This window comes from Arxiozyma heterogenica (genome assembly GCF_036370985.1).
Source record: "Arxiozyma heterogenica strain weizmannii chromosome Unknown scaffold_16, whole genome shotgun sequence".
Classification (NCBI taxonomy): Eukaryota; Fungi; Ascomycota; class Saccharomycetes; order Saccharomycetales; family Saccharomycetaceae; genus Arxiozyma; species Arxiozyma heterogenica.
Window position 1 is genome coordinate 240,809 of NW_027042669.1, and position 20,883 is coordinate 261,691.

The 20,883-nt window shown below is 30.7% G+C and overlaps 8 protein-coding genes and 1 non-coding gene across 9 annotated transcripts; 5 read left to right on the top strand and 4 right to left on the bottom strand.

Moving 5' to 3' along the window:
- Positions 1-379: 379 nt before the first annotated feature.
- Positions 380-2,635, top strand: PWA37_001241 (uncharacterized protein; the record flags this gene model as incomplete). Its single annotated transcript, XM_064857879.1, has 1 exon — positions 380-2,635. One exon carries the CDS (start codon positions 380-382, stop codon positions 2,633-2,635), a length of 2,256 nt encoding a protein of 751 aa, XP_064715239.1.
- A 1,175-nt stretch (positions 2,636-3,810) lies between these two features.
- On the top strand, positions 3,811-4,515 carry PWA37_001242 (SDR family oxidoreductase; the record flags this gene model as incomplete). Its single annotated transcript, XM_064857880.1, has 1 exon — positions 3,811-4,515. The coding sequence occupies one exon, from the start codon at positions 3,811-3,813 to the stop codon at positions 4,513-4,515; it is 705 nt and encodes a 234-aa protein (XP_064715240.1).
- Positions 4,516-4,648: 133 nt separating this feature from the next.
- Positions 4,649-5,983, bottom strand: SLD2 (Sld2p; the record flags this gene model as incomplete). The annotated part of the gene is made up of 1 exon (XM_064857881.1): positions 4,649-5,983. The coding sequence occupies one exon, from the start codon at positions 5,981-5,983 to the stop codon at positions 4,649-4,651; it is 1,335 nt and encodes a 444-aa protein (XP_064715241.1).
- Positions 5,984-6,592: 609 nt separating this feature from the next.
- HAP4 (transcription factor HAP4) lies at positions 6,593-7,957 on the bottom strand (the record flags this gene model as incomplete). The annotated part of the gene is made up of 1 exon (XM_064857882.1): positions 6,593-7,957. The coding sequence occupies one exon, from the start codon at positions 7,955-7,957 to the stop codon at positions 6,593-6,595; it is 1,365 nt and encodes a 454-aa protein (XP_064715242.1).
- Positions 7,958-13,228: 5,271 nt separating this feature from the next.
- On the top strand, positions 13,229-14,233 carry KTI12 (Kti12p; the record flags this gene model as incomplete). The annotated part of the gene is made up of 1 exon (XM_064857883.1): positions 13,229-14,233. One exon carries the CDS (start codon positions 13,229-13,231, stop codon positions 14,231-14,233), a length of 1,005 nt encoding a protein of 334 aa, XP_064715243.1.
- Positions 14,234-14,572: 339 nt separating this feature from the next.
- APN1 (DNA-(apurinic or apyrimidinic site) lyase APN1) lies at positions 14,573-15,634 on the top strand (the record flags this gene model as incomplete). Its single annotated transcript, XM_064857884.1, has 1 exon — positions 14,573-15,634. The coding sequence occupies one exon, from the start codon at positions 14,573-14,575 to the stop codon at positions 15,632-15,634; it is 1,062 nt and encodes a 353-aa protein (XP_064715244.1).
- A 698-nt stretch (positions 15,635-16,332) lies between these two features.
- On the top strand, positions 16,333-18,180 carry PRR1 (serine/threonine protein kinase PRR1; the record flags this gene model as incomplete). Its single annotated transcript, XM_064857885.1, has 1 exon — positions 16,333-18,180. The coding sequence occupies one exon, from the start codon at positions 16,333-16,335 to the stop codon at positions 18,178-18,180; it is 1,848 nt and encodes a 615-aa protein (XP_064715245.1).
- Positions 18,181-18,593: 413 nt separating this feature from the next.
- On the bottom strand, positions 18,594-19,244 carry SBA1 (Hsp90 cochaperone SBA1; the record flags this gene model as incomplete). The annotated part of the gene is made up of 1 exon (XM_064857886.1): positions 18,594-19,244. The coding sequence occupies one exon, from the start codon at positions 19,242-19,244 to the stop codon at positions 18,594-18,596; it is 651 nt and encodes a 216-aa protein (XP_064715246.1).
- Positions 19,245-20,254: 1,010 nt separating this feature from the next.
- Positions 20,255-20,329, bottom strand: PWA37_001249. Its single transcript has one exon. It is a non-coding gene; the product is annotated as a tRNA-Ala (tRNA).
- Positions 20,330-20,883: the final 554 nt, after the last annotated feature.

Sequence of the window (20,883 nt, forward strand, 5' to 3'; positions counted from 1 at the left end):
ATACATTTTCTTTGCTTTACTTCAATAATATTATTCCTTTCTATATTTTCATTACTATACTGAAATATGGAAATAATTAACTTTTTAAAAAACAAAAGGATATTAGGGTATAATATTGTGGTCGAAGATTAATTCTATTATTTATGAAGGCTTGTTTTATCTCGAGAAAATTTGCATATATTTGTTTGCTTCTCAATATCTCGAGACTTGATATATTAACTTGATAGAATATTAAAATCACCCAAAATGTTATCTGTGTATTCATCCTTTCTCTGTTCAACATCTTCATAATAAGAAAAAGAAAAAGAGTAGAAACGCTAAAATAAAAATTTAATTAGTAACATCATTTAACTACTAATATAGCATATAACATATCGTGATGTGTGGTATCTTCGGTTATTGTAATTATTGGGTTGAAAAAACAAGAGGTGAGATTTTGGATACTCTCACTGAAGGTTTAGAGAAATTAGAATACAGAGGTTATGATTCAGCCGGTCTAGCAATAGACTCTACTTTAATAATTAAACAAATCGGTAAAGTGGATGCTTTGAAAAAAGAGATTAGTAAAATTAGTTTGGATTTGAATGATATTTTTGTCTCTCATGTTGGGATAGCTCATACAAGATGGGCAACACATGGTCAACCAAAACAAATCAACTGTCATCCTCAATCCTCTGATAAAAATAATGAATTTGTAATTGTCCATAATGGTATCATTACAAATTTTAGAGAACTGAAGACTTTGTTAGTGAATAAAGGTTACAAATTTGAAAGTGAAACTGACACAGAATGTATTGCCAAACTATTCAAACATATCTATGATACCAATATGCAAAATGGAAATGAATTAGAATTCCATGAATTGACAAAGTTGGTTCTATTGGAATTAGAAGGATCTTATGGTCTATTATGTAGATCTTCTCATTATCCAAACGAAGTTATTGCTACTAGAAAGGGTTCTCCATTGCTAATTGGTGTTAAGTCTGAAAAAAAATTAAAAATGGATTTTATAGATGTCGAATATCCTGAGGAGAATAATAATAATAACTATAATCATAACAAATATAGTTATTTTGAATCTAATTGTAAGAATGGTAACAAGAGTGCTGAACTTGATAGAATTGATGACAATTTGGAGGTTTTTGAAGATTATATCTTACCAGATATGAAAACACAAGATATATCTAGGCCAAATAATAATGAATCTCCCTCTAGTTTCATTTGTAATGATAAAAGATCAAATTGTAGCAATCTTTTACCAATTGCCACTAATGAGTTCAATTTGAGACATTCACAATCCAGAGCCTTCTTATCCGAGGACGGATTCCCTGCTCCTATCGAGTTTTTCTTGTCCTCAGATGCATCTTCGGTCATCAAACACACCAAGAAGGTTCTCTTCTTAGAGGACGACGACATTGCACACATCTACGATGGGGAGTTGCACATCCACAGATCGAGACGTGAAGTAGGGGTGCCAATGACCAGATCGATTCAGACATTGGAGATGGAATTAGCACAGATCATGAAGGGTCCATACAAACACTTCATGCAGAAGGAAATCTTTGAACAACCAGAATCTACGTTGAACACCATGAGAGGCCGTATTGATTTCGAAAATAATACAGTGCTACTGGGTGGGCTGACCGCATGGCTGCCAGCGATCAGACGCGCCCGTAGGTTGATCATGATTGCGTGCGGTACATCATACCACTCATGCCTAGCTACAAGAGCAATCTTTGAGGAATTGTCAGAGATTCCGGTAAGCATTGAGTTGGCATCAGACTTCTTGGACAGAAAGACACCGGTGTTCAGAGACGATATCTGTGTATTTGTGTCGCAAAGTGGTGAGACAGCAGACACTATACTGGCATTAAACTACTGCTTAGAGAGGGGGGCGTTGACAGTTGGTATTGTGAACACAGTGGGGTCATCGCTTTCCAGAGCAACACACTGTGGTGTACATATCAATGCAGGGCCAGAAATCGGGGTTGCGTCGACAAAAGCATACACGTCCCAATACATTGCACTAGTGATGTTTGCACTTTCGCTATCCGATGACAGGGTGTCGAAACAGGAGAGAAGGGTGGAGATTATACAAGGATTGAGGAAGATTCCTGAACAGATCAAGGAGGTGCTAGCACTAGAGCCCCGGATCAAGGAGTTGTGTGAGACGCAATTGAAGAACCAGAAGTCACTACTACTGTTAGGTAGAGGCTACCAGTTTGCCTCGGCACTAGAAGGGGCGTTGAAAATCAAGGAAATTTCGTACATGCACTCGGAGGGTGTTCTTGCAGGGGAATTGAAGCATGGAGTGTTGGCGCTGGTTGATGAGAATTTACCTATTATTGCCTTTGGGACTAGGGACTCATTGTTCCCCAAGGTTGTTTCGTCGATTGAACAGGTGACAGCCAGAAAGGGTCACCCTATCATTATCTGTAACGAGGGAGACGCAGTGTGGAGCAAGAAGGCGACCACGAGCAACTTGATTACGCTGGAAGTACCACAAACGGTGGATTGCCTGCAAGGGTTGTTGAATATTATTCCATTACAATTAATGTCATACTGGCTAGCCGTGAACAAGGGTATTGATGTTGATTTCCCAAGAAACTTAGCCAAGTCTGTGACAGTTGAATAAATACTATTAAATTCCTTTCTTTTTATTTTTTTTACTTTAAATGCTATTATATAATTGATTAGTTTCTTTTAAAATTTTAATATAAAGATACTTTGACATATGTTTTTTTATATTTTGATGTCTTAGTTATTATTTTGACTAATTTAACTTAGGATTTTATAAATAAATAATTATGATGTATTTATGCAAATAGTAAAGGATTATATATATACGGAAATTCTCCTTATTGTGTAGTAAAAAAATATTATAACAGTTTTTATCCTTTCTAAAATTTATATTATCCAAACTCATCCTTTTTATTTCATACTAACTAAGTAAATATATCTTTTAATGAATTTAAATACAGGATATTTAAATAATGATGCTGATTGGTTGATAGATTGAAACACGTCATTAGATAATAAGTGATTTAGATTTTTTTTTTATATATGGTTAGATGGAAGGTACCAAATTTAATTAAAATAGTATTAAATCCTGATTAATTATTTATTTACTATATTTTGACAAACTAGATGATCGAATCCTGTCTAAATACAATCCACATACAATAGGATAATGCTTTTTGTATAAAACTTTAAAAAAAGAAAACAAACATGTAAAAAACATAGTTCTATTAGAGACAAGAGCTACTAAAAATACCATTATTTAAGCTCTAAATAGTAGACAAAGATAAGAATAATTTTTAAGGATAAAATTTAAACATATTTACATACTAATTCATTTTTTTTCTCACAAATACTCTCTATATATAGACTTTAATTATTTTTCTATTCATTACTAAGTACATTAGTTTCGAGTATGATATTAATCTTAAAAGAAGAAACGGGCAAAAATAGCTGCTTGTTTATCATATTTTAACAAATGTCCTAACTTTCTAATATTAATGTTATAGAAAAATATTCTTTTTTTCAATAAAGCCCTATTGTTAATAAGGTGCATTCGATTCTTTTTCTGCTCTACTTTTTCCCCTGATTTGTAGGGAGAGTTTAGATTGATATATTGTAGGTAAACGGAAATAAAATATGACACATAGGAATAAAAAAAAGGGAAAGAATGTATCCAAAGATATAAGTGAGGAAGTTACATAATAATTGATTGTACTCTTACTGTTTGATGGGAGAAGGATAAAACACGTCGACAGTGTAAATTAAACAACAATAATATAATAGAAAAATATGTCAGAAATAAAAAATTTCACAATTGGTGTCATAGGTGCACACGGAAGAACAGGCTCATTAACTTTAAAAACCTTACAAAAACATGGATTTAAGAAAATTATAGCATTTACAAGAAATATTATTGATACTAAAAATAACATATCATATGATCCTACTGTTGTTGAACAAATTCATTTAGATTTAATTAACTTCTCTGTGCTTGAATTAGTTGAATTGTTTAAAAAGGTTGATATAATTATCTTTGTTGCAGGATCTGGCCATCAAAGTCTACGAGAATTATTTACTGTTGATATTGATGGTGTCTCTAAATGTGTAGAGGCATCCGAGATAGCAAATATTCAAAGATTTATATTGATTTCAGTTATTAATGTAGAAGAAAGAGACTTTTGGTGGTCATTAGAAGGTAATTTAAGAGACTATTTTATAGCTAAAAGATGTGCAGACCGTAAGGTCAGAAATTCAAAATTAAAGTGGACAATTCTACAACCAGGATGGTTGACAGCTAATAATAAACCAACAGGAAAGATTCAACCAGTTGAAAGGATTGAAGAACAAAAAACTAATGGATATACAATTGAGAGGGAAGATCTAGCTGAAGTTATTGTTTCATGTATTTTAAATCCAACAACTACATGTATGAGGAGTATACCATTGTCAAATGGTGATACTAAAATTGAAGAGGTACTCAAAAATTTGCATTAGTTACTGAACTCTAACGTTATATATAAATATTTCACCCTAATCATATTTGTGCTACATATATATAAATTCATTGGTATTCGTGTAAATATTCTTTATCCAAAATTTATTATTATTCTATTTATACTTCTGTATTTTAAAATTTTCTATTATTATATTTTTTCCGGTAGCTATTTTTTTTATTTCTACTAGGAAGTTTGAGTCTTCTAAAGTTATTACTTACCAAATTATATTTCTTTTTACGCTTCTGTTTTACAGGGACTTTAGTAGTGTCCTGTTTTTTGTCAATACCTTTAACCGTTTCTTTATTTAGTCTGACATCTTCTAAGAGTAATTTATCGTTTATCGTTGGTGGTAAGGGAATTGACTTTTTTTCAATAAACTCTTTCAATTTTTGTCTTTTAATATTTCTTAACATAGCGTGTAAATCAACCTCTTCATTGATATTATTATTTAATGAATCATTAGCTGACATATCCACATTAGCCATAACTCTGTTTTTTCGTCTTCTTTGGGTTCTAGCATCGGTAGGAACGTTGTTAAAAGAAGTCTCTGTATTTATTTCTTCTATGTTATTGACTTTCTTACCTTGAGTATTAGAAATCTCTTTATCATTCTTAATACCAGAATCAGACAGTATGTCCTTATTATTTTTCTCGTCGTCTTCATTTTGCTCTTCCTCTGTCTCCTCTTCAATTTCAGTAAGTTTGAGCTCTTTTCTCACAGTTTGAAATTCATGTTCCAGTTCCTTTAAAGATTTAGTCAAAGAGCGTTTCCACAAGGGAGAAGGGCTAATACCAACAGGTGTAATATTTTCATTTAACTCTACGTTTAAATTTCTTTTAGGAGTCCTTTGACGATATTTTATTGTGGAGTCGATCTTTAATGGAGAATTAGGGCCATATAATCTTGTAGATATATCATTTTTTAAACCACTATGATCATTACTTTTATTGTTGTTCTTAAGTATAGGTGCTGTATTATTTTCTAGTACATTCTCAATTTTGTCTATATTTGATTCTTGGAATATATCATCATTTTCATCATCTTCTAATAAATCTAATTTTTTCTTTATAGGAGATAGATTTATTTCGAATAGACCAATAGATTTACCATGAATCTGCGGAGTAGGACCCAATTCTTCATTAATAAATCCATTAAAGTCATCTTCATTGTTATTACTAATATTTGAAAAATTTCCACCTGTAGAATTGTCTACTGAATATTCATTTTTTATAGGTGTTCTCTCATATCGTACTTTTTTACTCTTATATCTTGAATAACTTTTATATTTTACTTTAATTGCAGGAAATTGATCAATATCACTCTTTTTGGGTGATCTGTTATATTTCTTGATAAAATCATGTTCCCATTTTTTAAGTTCTTTCTTCAATAATATAATGTTCATGCCGAAAAATTCATCTTCATGAGGTTTAAGTATAGTGTATGCTTCATTAGTTATTGATAACATCAGCAGAACTTTCTTTTTGGGTGTACTATCTTATTGTATTTATTTATTTCAAATTTGTACTGTGTAGTAAAAATTCTTTAGTAAGAAAAAAAAAAAGAGACAAAAGAAAAACAGACACAGGATTAATTTACTAGTAAGTTGATGAGTTTATTGCCGATTGAGAGAACTCATGCTGTCTCCTTGTGCAAAACATACTAAAAAGAAATTGAGAAGATCCAAGAGTTTCAAAAAAGATGTACTAATATATTTTCGAATTGAATTATTTAAGTAAATATATAAATATATATATTAATGAATAATAAATAAGGTAAAATTATACAATAATTATGTAAATCAAACCATGACGTTATGAAATAAATTAGTAAATGCGAGAAGACACTCCCAAATATGTGAATGAAATCACCTTTATATTACGTTTTGTGTACCAGTTGGACACAGAGAGCTTTTGTCCAACTGCTCGAAAATCGTTATCATCAAATATGTGGTAAAAATTGAAGGGAACCAAAGGCAAACTTAAAATGCATCAAATAAAAAAATGTAATAGCTTACTGATTACTATGAAGGAAATTAGTTCATTTTATTTCTTTTTTTTTACTATCCCAGTTAATTCTATGGCAAATCCTGCAAGGAAAAACTGAAATTGTTAAAACCATTAAAATTGTTATCTTGCTCATCCATCAACTCTTCTAAAGTCGGTGCAGAATAGAAATATGAATCAATATCATTGGCTGCAGGATTAGTTAAACTGTTTTTATTGCTATTGGAATTATAATTGTTAGCATTTTCATTGTTGTTGACACTGTCTTCTTTATTACCATTAGTATCTGCAGTATCATTTACGGTCTTATTATAACGTGGCAAAAATTTCCAAATGTTATTATATATTTCATTCTCTAATTCATCATTGGTAGTTTTCTCAATAAAACCATCATTATTTTCCGGATTCTTGATGTTATCACGAGAACTTGGATTTGATGCAAACGATGAAAGGAGTGTAGATGACATATTATAATTGTAATCTATATTGAACTCCTGGAATATGCCGTTGTTACTTACAGAACTAATATTTTCATTGTTAAAGGTGAAAGTATGTAACTTATTAAGAGAAGTACCCATATCATTTAATGGAGTAGTCATAACAGTTTCAGTCGGGGAGGGCTCTCTTTGAAGTGCAGTACTAGTACTACTAATAGTACTGACTGCGGAACTTACTGCTGTAGTCTTTACAGCATTCTTATCAGAAGATGAAACAACTGAGAAATTATTTGGGGTGACTGAAGTTGCAGCATGTTCATTATGTGTTGACACAGTGGACAATATAGAACTTTGTTTACCAACGGTCTCTTCAGCTAACGATAGATTTAAGGTTGAAGTTTCATCATCAAACTTAAGAAATGCCAAATAGTTATTCGAATTCTTTTTTGAAAGGTTAGTCTTATTAAGAATATTATTGTTGGAGTCACCTTTAACGTGCGGTATTATAGGAACACTACGAGTTCTTCTCTTATTGGTATTTGAAAAGACCGAACTAGTGGCAGAAGAAGAGGATGTGGAAGATATGACAGACGAGGTAGAAGTAGGAGAACTTGGAGAATTTTTATCATGACCTTTACCCACTACATTGTTTGAGTTGGTATTTGTTTCGCCGTTACCACAATTATTGTTTCCACTGAAAAAGGTCTTTCTGCCAGGCCTTGGTCTTGGTGGAAGAACCCATTTTCTTGATGTCTTAATAGTAGAGATTACATTTCCAGTACTTGGACCAGCCGCGCTATTTGATCTATTGTATCTTTTATTTGGTGAATTTAAAGAATGACCACTGTCACCAGTTGAAACGACACTATTAATAGAAAGCTTCCTTTTTGGAATAATTGGAGTAAAGTGGAGGGATTTTCTTCTTCCTGAATTTGGAGGTGGAGCAATTGGAGTATTATTCTTTAACAAATTGGAACTTAAAGCAACAGATGGAGACATTAGGAATTAATACTTGAAAAAAATATACAGATATGTAATAAATAAACAAAAGGGATTAAAGCCAGTTAATACCTTTTTTGTATTTTAACTCTGAATAAATAATCTGAAACGGATAAGTATAGAAATAATAAAATATTATAAAAAGATACTGATAAAAAACCGATGTTTTTATTATGGAATATTAATTTTTGGAATAAGTTACAAAAAAATTTTGAATGTTATTAATATGCTACTATTATTATCAATATAGAATGAACTTATTTAAGTGATATAAAATAAATATTTAAAAAATGGTTGCAATGATGGATTTAAAAAAAACACAGTAATCTTACAGTCTGTCTATTTTTCACACGTTATTTTTTCAGAACAGACACGTATAACTATGTATTTAAAATATGAATTTATTTTGTACAAAAAGGTAATGTAATGTAATGCACTGAATTTTCAGTTCTTATCTGGCTCACTCGAACTATAAAATAAGTAGTATAACAATAGTGGACAATCTAGTATTTCTAGTCAGATAATTGTATTTACAATACTGGATAACGGAAGAGTCTGCTGGGAGGAAAAAAACCATTGGATGGGCCCGCTAAAAACGCGGCAAGGCAAGAGTAAGCGAAGTGAAAGTATCAGAGATGGCTACCCGTCTTCTTATTTATATATACTTAAGCTTTGTTTGTCTTTTAAGAGGATCATAAACTGGGGGGACTGGAGAAAATAATTCACATGTATTGTTCCATATTTTTAGAAAAGCAAAATTCCTTCGAGGCAACACGCTTTGTTAATTCTTCGAGACAAGTCTTGTTTTCTGCTGTTTCCCTTTCCTCGAGAAAGAGAAGGACTTTTTTGAAAAACAATTGCAACAAGGACAATACGGGGTTGTATTTGTATGTTTCTATTATTTTCTATAATAGTTTTATGCAGGTTTATTTTTTTAGAAAACAAAAAATTTATTAATCCTATTATCATAGAACAATTACATTCTAAATACAATATAATTTCTATCATTTTTTAACAAAAACAAAAAAAAAAACGTTTTTTTCTGGTTTTTTTTTTTGATGACAAACTCCCAAGAGATTTAGACAAATAAAAAAAGAAAAAAGAGAAAAAAAAGTGAACAAGGAGATAACGGAAGATATGATAAACAAATATATGAAACTGAGGTAATACTTCAAAAATTTCTGTCGCTTAAAGTTTCTTGGTTCCATTAACCCGGAAGTGAAAAGAAAAGGAGAAGACTCGAGTATTGTTTATTGAAATCATATTGTACAATAACTTTTGTTCATTTTGGAAAAGTTACTTCAGTAAAATAAACAAAAGAACATTGGGGCTACATTGTTTGCAAAGGCATTGGTATATAATAGAATATTTAAAAGTAAGTCATCTATCTATACAATACACAACACTGCTTAATAATAGATCTTACTTACCCTTTATATCTGTTATTTTTGATTTTCTGAAGCTTATTTTGTATTATTTGTCAATGTTTCAAAACAGACAGAGCTTTCCCGTGTTTTACGCCGAAGGATATTTTAACATTAACAGTACTATATTTGTTTTACCTCTTGCTACTTGTATTTCTCTTTAGAAAAAGAAAAGTTGATAAGTAACTACTGATAAGTGGATAATAAAAATTGTCTCATTTTACGTTAAAAGCCCTATGCATCAAGCTAAAGCTTTTTGTGGTAGCTTCATCCACTGAAATTGCTTTATAAGCTATAGAGGACTGTTAGTGATAATAGAAACACAACAAGCATTCATGTATAAGTACTTAAGAAGGGAGAAGAAGTCCATATTGATCGTGTATTGTATTGAGTTATTTGTTGTGGGTATAATATAGTTGACTTGGGCTAATTTGCCTTCATGAGTTCCTAATTTTATTATAGCTTCTTTATACCCTCAAATATTTTGATTACAACTAGTTGGCATTATTTAGTTTAAAACGGAGAAAAAAAAGAACAATAACGATGATGATGAAATAATTACTCGTTTTAATTAGATTGTCTTGACTGCAAGTGTTTTATTATCACTTCTTAAAGAGAATGATCAGATTGAATTCAGTAGTTGTTTAGTTAATTATAATTGCAATATAGATATAAGTAGACATATACGGAATACTATGGATCATAAGCGATTGTCTTTATAATTTCGTTTGTAAGAGGTATTGTTAATAAAGGACTACAGTTTTCTTTTGTTATTACAAGAAATCACGATTATTCCAACTACATCCCTGAAGTACTAAGTTAATTTTTGTTGTTACATGTTTTTATAAAAAGTGGTAACACTGTTAGTTAGTACAAGAGTTGCATCTTTTATTCAAGAACAAGAAAATATTTATTCTATTTTGGTATAGGTAGTGAGACAAATGTGCGAAACCTAAAAACAATAAAATTTTAATTTGAAGAAATTATTTGTATATAATATTATATTGTGTGCTATAAAATCTTACTAAGCATAGATAGTTGGCTAGAATTCACAGAAGATTAGCGCAGATATCATTGTCATTTTTGGTAAGGGGTAACAAAAATTACCATTTTAGGATTTTTTAAGACCAAGACAAAAAGAAGTAAAACAAAAGACATATCATCATTATTATTTCGTAAATTCATGATATAATATCTTTTATAATTAGATTTCTATGACATAATTTTTGTGTGAGTTTTTTTTTCTTCTTATTATGAAATAAACAATTGATAAAAAAATGTAAACAATCAAATAAACACAAAGAAAGACAAAAAAAATAAAAAAAAATAAAAAAAAGGGAAAAGACTTTTGGAAAAGGTAAAAATTTGACTATAAACAGCACAATTTATAAATTTATCCCGGAATCAGAGTGGAATATTTTTGACAAAAAATTTTTTCTAGTGAACGAACCAACCACACCAATTCACGTAACGGAGCATGGGAGTTTGTGTCTTGTGGGAAATTTGTTAAACTTACCCTTGGTTGTATTTTATAAATTTCATTTTTTTTAAAATAAAAAAATCAATAACCTAAGATTGTGCCTAGTTTTACAGCTGAGAAGTTATCGTTTCTCATTATATTCGACAGACATATATAACTTTTATTATTGGTATTTTTTTAAGAAAATAAGATGATGACAAGATTAAAGGATCCATCCATGTCTTTCGAACTCTATCATATACATTATACTTTTCGAGTTAATTTACCTTTCTTATTTACTAACGTTTTTTTGTTACTCATACAAATGGTCATGTTCTTGTAATCATATTACAGTTTTAATGAAAAACTAATGTCTTTTGAGGTTCACTGTATTATTTAAAAAGTTCTTCCAATATCTGCGGTGGTGTCTTTTATTTACATATTGTCTTCTTTCCACATAATATTTTTTACTCATAAACAAAACACAAAATTGAAGAAAGTCTAACCCTAATGTTTTCAAGGTTTATTATGAGAAGTAAATTCAGAGAAATAGTTAAACCTAATTTTCTTTTAAGGAATTTAAAATAATAATATGCTTGCTTTGCTTTATATCAATGTGGCTGGAAAAATTTGTGTCAAAAAATTATCACTTTACTTAGAGTTAAAATGAGATATTTTTTGTCGAAATGGTGCAATTTCTGTTTACATTTAGAAAAGATTTTGACCTATTGTTTAAGTTTTTTTTTTAGAATAAAAAAATTGCAACAACTTTGGTTGTTGGTCTCTTTTTCTAGTAAACGAGGGTTTAGACATAATTCTGCAACTCAGCAAAGATACTATCTTTCTGCTTGAAACCATATCAAGATGAATAAATTATATGTTCCTGTTTCTAATACAAATTTAGTAGGCAATTAAAAGATATGGGCTATTATTTTTTTCAAGAATGGCAATATTTAACATATATCTTAGTGTGTAATATATCGTTTATTTGAGTGTACCTGATTTAGTTCTAATGGGCAGTATGACCAAGACATTTTTTTGTGTGTCAAGAGTTTGTGCTAGGTCAACATTTTTGAATTGTCAATCAGTTTTTACTAAGGTTGTGGAACATTAGGGTAGGTTTTAAAGTTATTTCGTCATAATTTTTTTTCGTACTATATCTGTTTTCAGTTTCTATCTTTGGACATTCACATAGTTTCGAAATAAGTGTATCTCACTCTACACGAAACTGAGATTTTGGAATACCGTTTGATTAGAGGTACCCACATTCCCTACTATTCATTAATATTCTTTTTTATTTTAAAAGTAATAATTTATGCTTAATAGTAAACTTCACATAATTATCTTGATCATGTGTGGTGTTTATTTTTTTCACAAATTCAGCCAGCACTCCTTTGTCTAAAAAAATCTTTTCCTTCTTTTTTTTGCTCTATATTTCAATAATAAGCTCTATTATCTTTTTGTTCTGGGATCTAACTGTTTTATTCCTATTTAGTCTGATCTGTTAAGTTATCCAAGAAATGGCATTATATATATGTATTTTAATTTACAGTTTACTCGGTAAAGAATAATGAAATTAAACAAAGATAATTGGTGAGCTATCTCTAAGGATGTGAATAAACAGACTCCTTTTGTTTATTAGATGTGTGAGCGGATAAATGCCATAATTGTCTGTTACTATTAGCTTCGTTCTAATTATTTAATGGCAAGTATGGGAGAAGGAGGGAAATTAATGAACAAAGAATATGACATATATAACCTTAAGGGAAAATATCTTTTTTTTTGTCAATTGAAGATGAGCTTGACGTGCTATATCAGAACGGGCATGTATATGTATAGATTAATAGATGAAATATTATCGTGTAAAAATGAAGATCTTGTAGTGTGATTTATTAAGATAGGAAGAAAAGAAATTGCATCATATCTGGTATGATAGCTGCAAGGTTAGACCTTATATTGGTATGTAGTTAATCATTGACAGATATAATTTCATTCATAATTAGTTAATCTATAAATCTTTTTCAAGAATACAGACTTATTACCTGATGTGTTGTGACAAAATGTACGTATTGCTATGGTATTATTAAATTTTTTGCAAATTTTTAGTTTCGTAAAGTTGCTAGAAAAAAATGAAAAATTTAAAAAAAAAAAAAAAGAAAAAAGAGAAAGTAACAATGCAAATAAGAAAAACCATGAAATCACTTAATAGTAATGTATGATTTATGAATAGTAATGTTGCTCCAATAATCTATCTTTTTTTTGTTATTTTGAACTTTAGTAATTTATAGATAAAAAAGTATCTAAAAAGTGAATACAAGGTTAAATTAGAGTATTTTTTTTCGTTTTTTCTCATTCTTTTTTTTTCTTATTTTGTTATTTTAATTCCACATGCCATTAATTTTGTTAACTGGGTACCCGTCATCTGGTAAGACTACTTACGTAAATCAATTGGTTCAACTATTGAATAAAAAAATTGAGTCTGAACCATCTTTATCGAATTATAAAGTGATTGTCCACTCAGATAAATCATTAGGTATTGAGCACAATGATTATATTACATCACAAGATGAAAGAAAATTAAGATCAAAAATTACATCAGCTGTCAGAAGGGATCTAACCAAATCAAATATTATTATTGTTGATTCTTTAAACTATATCAAGGGTTTTAGATATCAATTACACTGTGAGGTAAAAAATCTAGCTACATCGTTTCTATGTATTTATGTTATGTCATCTTTAAAACAAGTTCAAGAATGGAATCAGGTGGGAGACTTGTCAAAGGATCATACTCCATGGGATGATAAATTATTAACTGATTTGGTAGCAAGGTATGAGGAACCGAACGAAACAAATAGGTGGGATTCTCCATTATTCCCACTTTTGTCTCCGCACGATACGGTTGACTCTATTATCGACCCAATTTACAATATTATCTTTTCTAATTCAAATAAAAATTCTAAGCAATCTTCACCATCACTAGAGAGCAAATTGAACCAATTGAATTCTTCTTCTAATATTAATAATGGTAGTTTACCTGGTGTTCTAAAGCCTAATTCAGTGACATTGTTGAAACCTGCAAAGCAGTCCAATTTTATTCAATTACTGGAGATTGAAACATCAAAAGTTAATAAGGTAATATTGGCACATTTAAAGGAACAAGACTCAATTGGAAATGGTTTGAGTGCAGGACAATCAAGCAGAATTATAATTGAAGGTGATGATGTTGATGATCCCAATTGTATTTTTGTTGACATTAATTCGAGAAATATTAACATAGCCAAATTACAGAGATTGAAGCGACAATTTATTCAATTAAATAAATTGAGAGATTTGGACTTGGATAGAATGAAGGCACTTTATTCAGAATATTTAACTAAAAACTTAACAGATTGATTGTGTAATATTTTTTTATACACGTATACGTATATATATATAATGTTATTGTATTGCCTCTCTTCAATGATAAATCTATGTATTTTATCTGTATGCGTTTTTAATAATAAAATTCTTCTCATCGAGGAAAAATTTATTCGGTGAAAAGAAAAAAAGAAAAAACAGAAAGAAAGAAGGAAAATCTGGAAGATGATAGTATATAATATGCAGAAAAACCAATGCGTTTGCATTCAATGACTGTTTAAGATGGCGTATAAGAATTGATACGCAATATAATAAAGTAAAACAATATCTATATTTGTATTATATAGAAAGAAAAGAAAAAAGAGGAAGAAAAAGATGCCATTTGTAAAATCAGTGACTACGAAATATAAATTTGGTGCACATGTTTCAACAGTAGGTGGGATATCAAACAGTGTAATTAATGCACATAAGATAGGTTGTCAATCTTTTGCTATGTTCTTAAAATCTCCAAGGAAGTGGGATTCACCACCATTGACTACCGAGGAAATTGAGAAGTTCAAATTAAATTGTGAAAAGTATAAATATGATCCATTGAAGGATATTTTGCCACATGGACATTATTTTATCAACTTATGCAATCCAGATGAAAGTAAAGCAATAAAAGCATATTCTCAGTTGATTGATGAATTGAAAAGATGTGAACAGTTAGGAATTGGACATTATAATTTACATCCAGGTAGTGCATTGAAGGGTGGCGATGTGAAAGTTCAATTAAAACAGTTAGCCAAGTATTTGAATAGGGCGATAGGAGAGACCGAGTCTGTGGTTATTGTATTGGAGAATATGGCAGGTAAGGATAATTTAATTGGTAATAGATTAGAAGACTTACGTGAAGTTATTGATTTAATTGACAATAAGACAAGAGTTGGTGTGTGTATAGATACATGTCATACGTTTGCATCTGGATATGATATTCAGTCGTCAATTGAAAATTTCAACAAATTTTGGGAACAATTTAATGAAATTATTGGGTTCAATTATTTAAAGTCCATGCATATTAATGACTCTAAAGCACCGTTGGGATCCAATCAAGATCTACATGAGAAACTAGGACATGGGTTTATTGGATTAGAACCATTTAGATGGTTAGCACATGATATGAGACTCGAAGGCATTCCATTGATTCTTGAAACACCACATGAAGTTGACGACGGCTATGGTGAAGAAATTGAACTGTTGCAATGGCTGGAGACAATTGATGATTCAGATAATAAAGAATTGATAACACGTTCCAATGATTTACAAAAATTGGGTGCAAAGACGAGAAAGGAACAGCAAGCGAAGTTTGAGAAGAAACAATCACAGAACAAGAAAAGAAAGATAGGAGGAGATGTTATAAGCCAATTGACAAAGAAGAAAAGAGTGAAAAAGGAGTAAAGTATGCATTACTAAACAACGACGATGTTGTGTATATATTATTATTATTATTTCATTTATGCATCCACTCTTATTCATTATCGTAATGTTTGTGTATGTACATATATAGTACTATTATCATGATGATTAATACACACGTCAATATATTGATCTAATTTAGTTGAGTCTTGATCTGGTCTGGCCCAGGTAAAAAAGAATTTTAACAAGAGAGTTCTCCCCTTCAACCCTTGTAATCTCGCCAGTTTTCTTCCCCTTTTCTTTCTTTTCTTGTGTCTCTGAGATCACGGCAGATCAGATCAAACTGAAAACAATGAAAAAAATAAAATAAAGATTTTAGGAGGATGGAAGGGAAGGCCGTGGAAAAAGAAAAAAAGAAAAAGAAAAAAGGAATTCTTGTTTTGTTTTGTTTTGTTTTGTTTACATTTTGTATATGTGATGATGATAAAAAGAAGCAATGAGCTACAAGATGTGCAACAAACTATATATGGTGTGACCTGTGCAACTATAGGTATTTAAAATATACAAAGAATACTACTGTGTTTGTTGATACAGTTTTTTTTGTTTTTTGTCTACTTTGGATTTGGATCGGTTCCATTCTGTTCTGGGTTTTCTTTCCTTTCTTGATAATACATTATTTGGAAAATACTATATTACTATATATATATATACATTACACACAAACAATTAATTAATAACGTATGGTGAATATGAATTTTCAACAAGCTTATGCAGAGTATCTCAAAGGTAACAAAGAAAAACCAAAGACACCCCAATTACAACAACTGAATACCGATTTGGATATTCATGGAAATATAAATAATAAGAAAAATAATCCTGCTATTAGTAATAGTACTAATTATAACACTAATACAAATGCGTTTGGCAATGGTAATATTATTGTTTCCCCACAAAATTTGCCCACTCCACAATTCGATAATATTCGGATTTTTCCTACTCCAATAAGTTATTTACCTTCATCTCCAATGCAAGGTTTAGGTATTTCAAGTGTTACTTCTCCTATTTTACAACATACAAATTCAGTTTTTGAACAACAACAACAACAACAAAGAAATCAAGTTTCAGCTTCTATATCTTCTACTGATTCGATTCTATCTGAGATTAATATTAAGAAAAGACGCGACAAATTTACTGTTTTAAAAAATATTGCATTAAATGAAATTAATCATATTAACATACAACATAAAGAGCCAAGGAATTTGGATGAGTTATTGAAGACTGAACATCGTATTGTATCAGAGTTGGTGCCTGCTCCAGATCTATCACCAAAACGTATATCTTCTTTACCTACGGTTAGTGAAGAATTGTCTTTTTCTACTCTGAATACATCAACTGATATTAATAATGTTACAACTAGTGACTATGATAATAATAATCATGATAATAATTACAAAAATCTCAAGATAGGTTCTAATATAGATATTTTGAATATTTTCTTGTTACCTAATTTTGATCACTCAATAAAATTTAATAGAATTAAACAGATTGGTAAAGGTAATTTTAGTGTAGTGGATTTATATGAGAATATTGAAAGCAATCCAAATGAAAGAAACCACAAGTTGGTGGCAATTAAAAAAATTATTTATCCAGACAATTTGTTTATGCAGATCAATAATTATGATAGTAGTGGTGGTGGTGATAGTTATGATAATGACACAGAACTATTCTCAAGTTTTGAGAGTTCCTTAATCAGAGAATTATCTGTTTTGCAAAAATTGGACCATCCGTGTATAATTAAACTTTATGGTATCAATAATCCGATTTTTTTGAAAGATAAGACTCCTTTAACTACACTATTAAGACAAAATAAAAAGGTGATTAGCAGTAGTGGCAATAGTACAAGACTGGACATAAGTATACCTGAATGTGACATTGTGATGTCATATTGTTTGGGTGGTGACCTTCTGAATGCGTTAGCTGAATGTAATGGTGGGTTGGAAGTAAAATTAATTCAAAGAATATTTACAGAATTGAGTTTAGCGGTCAAATATCTTCATGACAATTTGATTATACACAGAGACCTTAAATTAGAAAATATTTTATTAGTTTATCCGTTGGATGAGACCAAATTAATGGCAAACGATGAATCAAGACAAGAATTTTATTTGAATAACAATATTATTCAATTGACAGATTTCGGTCTTAGTAAACAACTTTCTAAAAATGATGAGCTATGCACAACAAGATGTGGATCAGAAGATTATGTATCACCAGAGATTTTAATGGGGTTGCCCTATGATGGTAGATTGAGTGATTCTTGGGCGATGGGTGTAATCTTATATGCATTATTAGAAGACCGTTTACCATTTGATCCTCCAGTAAATGCTACTCTCAGACAAAGAAGAAGAGCTACATCGCATAGAATAGCAGGTTTTGAATGGAGATGGAATAAACTTAAAGATATCAATATGCCTGCAAAGGAAATTGTATCAAATACACTGACAAGAAAGAACAAGAGGTGGGATATTAATAATATTATAGAGTTTAAATTTGTGTCAGATTTAGTGGGGCAATTAGCATTTATATGAAAAGAGAAAAGAGGGGTAAGAAAGAAAGAAATGAAATGATAAATATTCCCTTCATAAATATGTACCTCTCTCTCTCTCTCTTTCTCTCCATATATATACGTGTGTATGTGTTATGTCATTTATATGGGTTAGTATCAATATTCAATATATTAAAAAATAATAGAAACAAGAGGGAATAAGAAACAGTTTATGAATTTTAAAGCTTTTAATAATTTTGTGAAGGTTACATTAACATTTTTTCGAAGACAAAAGAATACATATTTTTTTTCTAATTAGCAATAAAGGCAAATGTATATATATATAAAGTATATTTTTATACTTGTGTGTGTATGTGTGTGTGATATTTTAGACAGTTGTATAAATACAAGTTAATAACTATTCAAAATATTTCTTTTATTTCAGCTTACTTCTTCTTATTTTTCTTCTTCTTCATCTTCTTCTTCAACGTTGTCCTTATCGTCAATACTATTGTTATGATCTTCATTCTGCATTTGTTTCATCAATTCTTCCAGTTGTTTGCTCTTATCTCCAGATAACATATCACCCAATCCAGCTCCACCGGCTCCACCTGCACCGCCCATACTCTTCATCATTTCGGTGAAATCTAAACCACCAGCTCCACCAGCACCTAATGCGTCCATCCCAGGGATATCATTAGCTTCAGAGACTTCATCTTGTTCATCTTCATCGACCCACTTGTCAAAGTCCGTTTTGATGTTGTTATATTTGATTTTTTCCTTTGTCAATCTTGGCCAATATTCCAATTGCAAATCCTTTTTGAACATCTTCAAGAAATAATGTTGTCCATTGGCCTTCTTGTGTAGAGTCTTTTCAGGAACGATCTCTTTATAGAAGTCGATGTGTAGTTTGTATTCGTGTTCAGTCTCATCGCCTACATGGCCCTTTGATTTTGCAGTGAGGTCAAGGGAGGTTGGTTGGATGTCTAGAATTGGGTCTTCACAGTCGGTGATTGAAATGGTTAGTAGGATGTAGTTCTTTTCTGGATCAGTTTCGTTTGATCTTTGAGCCCACTGAACTTCTGGTAATAGATATTTGGTAGTCATTTCTATGAGTGTCTCTGTAATTGCTTATGTATATGTATGTGTATCTGTGTATGTATATATAAGATTAATATACTTTCTTCCTTCTTTGAAAAACAGAAAAGGGTTTTACAATCTTATCTGAGCTTGCACTAACTAAGTTGGGAAGGTTTTCTATCTTGAGATTGTATATTTTCAGAACGAGAAGTATTTAAAGCATTAGTGTGCAAACAGGCAAGTACACATATACATATATATATACGCGTTTGTATGTATGTGAATAGATAGATGGATGGAGAGATAGAAAGATCTATTCAAAACTTGCAAGTTGCATTTACCCTTTCTGACAAGATTGTTTCCTGTTCTTCTCTCCCCCCCCCCCTCTTTCTCCTCTTTCCGAAGGTCAAAGAACATTGTGGAATAAAAAAGAAACACACATCTCCACCTTTTTTTTTCCTTTTGCCCTCTGCTACCGTGGCGTTACCCTCCCCACTTTCATTCCACGGCCGCTACCAGCGAAAAGAAAAATGCAACAAACGAAAAAAAAAAAATTCAGAGAATTGTACAAATTTGTACTTGAATAAAAAATAATGGAGGTGTATGGGTTCATAGGGTTTCCTCATCAAGCCCAATTGTGTTTGTTGTGTTTGTCTTTCTTTTTTTCCCCCCATCCTCCTCCTCCTGTTTCTCGAACATTTGGTTGCACCCTAGTAGATGTTGCTGTGTTTAGGGTTTTGCTTATTGATTTTGGAAAAATGAGGGTTGATGATATTTTTCTACTTTTTCTGTAATAGATGAGAATCCTATTACAAGAGACACACTCTTCTAGAACGCTAAAATAGATAAATATAGCTTTATTTGATCGTCTATATATGATAGATAAGCTTTATTCTATACAAGGAGCAACTAACATACACAGATATACCGATATTTGTACTTATATAAACAAGAAAAACTAGAACATTGTCGTTGGCTAAAGAGTTCACAATATCGTTCATAGTGATATCCAGATTTCATATGTCACAAAAAGTAAAATGGACGAGTCCGGAATCGAACCGAAGACCTCTCCCATGCTAAGGGAGCGCGCTACCAACTACGCCACACGCCCAGAACAGTCACGCCCCTCGTTATAGAATAGGATAATATTACCATCAAGATTATATAAGATCCTGAATGAATCTAGAATTATTTATTGTTTTAATAAGCCATACACGTGCTACAACTTTAGATGCTGTATAATAAAAAGGTTATTTCCACTAAAATTATACAAAATTCTGAGTAAATCTAGAATTATCTATTGTTTTAGTAAGTCACACATGTATTACTAATGACTATAATAATTGTGCCGTTTATCAGTGGTGCATCCAATTACCATAACTAGTAAATTGGGGTGCAGTTACTAATTCACTAGTGCACCTAAATTAGTATAATAAATATTAGGGTTTGGATCACTAAGCTCATTAATGTATTAATCTGAATAGTTGATCGAGTTCCAGAAAACATATAAAAGGACAACGTTTTCTGAAGATGAAAACTATTTTCCGTCACTCCTCTCTTATACATAATTTATATAGAGTATATCTCAAAAAGTAGTGGTATTTGTATTTAGCATAGTCACAACTTGACTTATTAGTAAATTAGACCTCTGGTTTATTAAAAACCT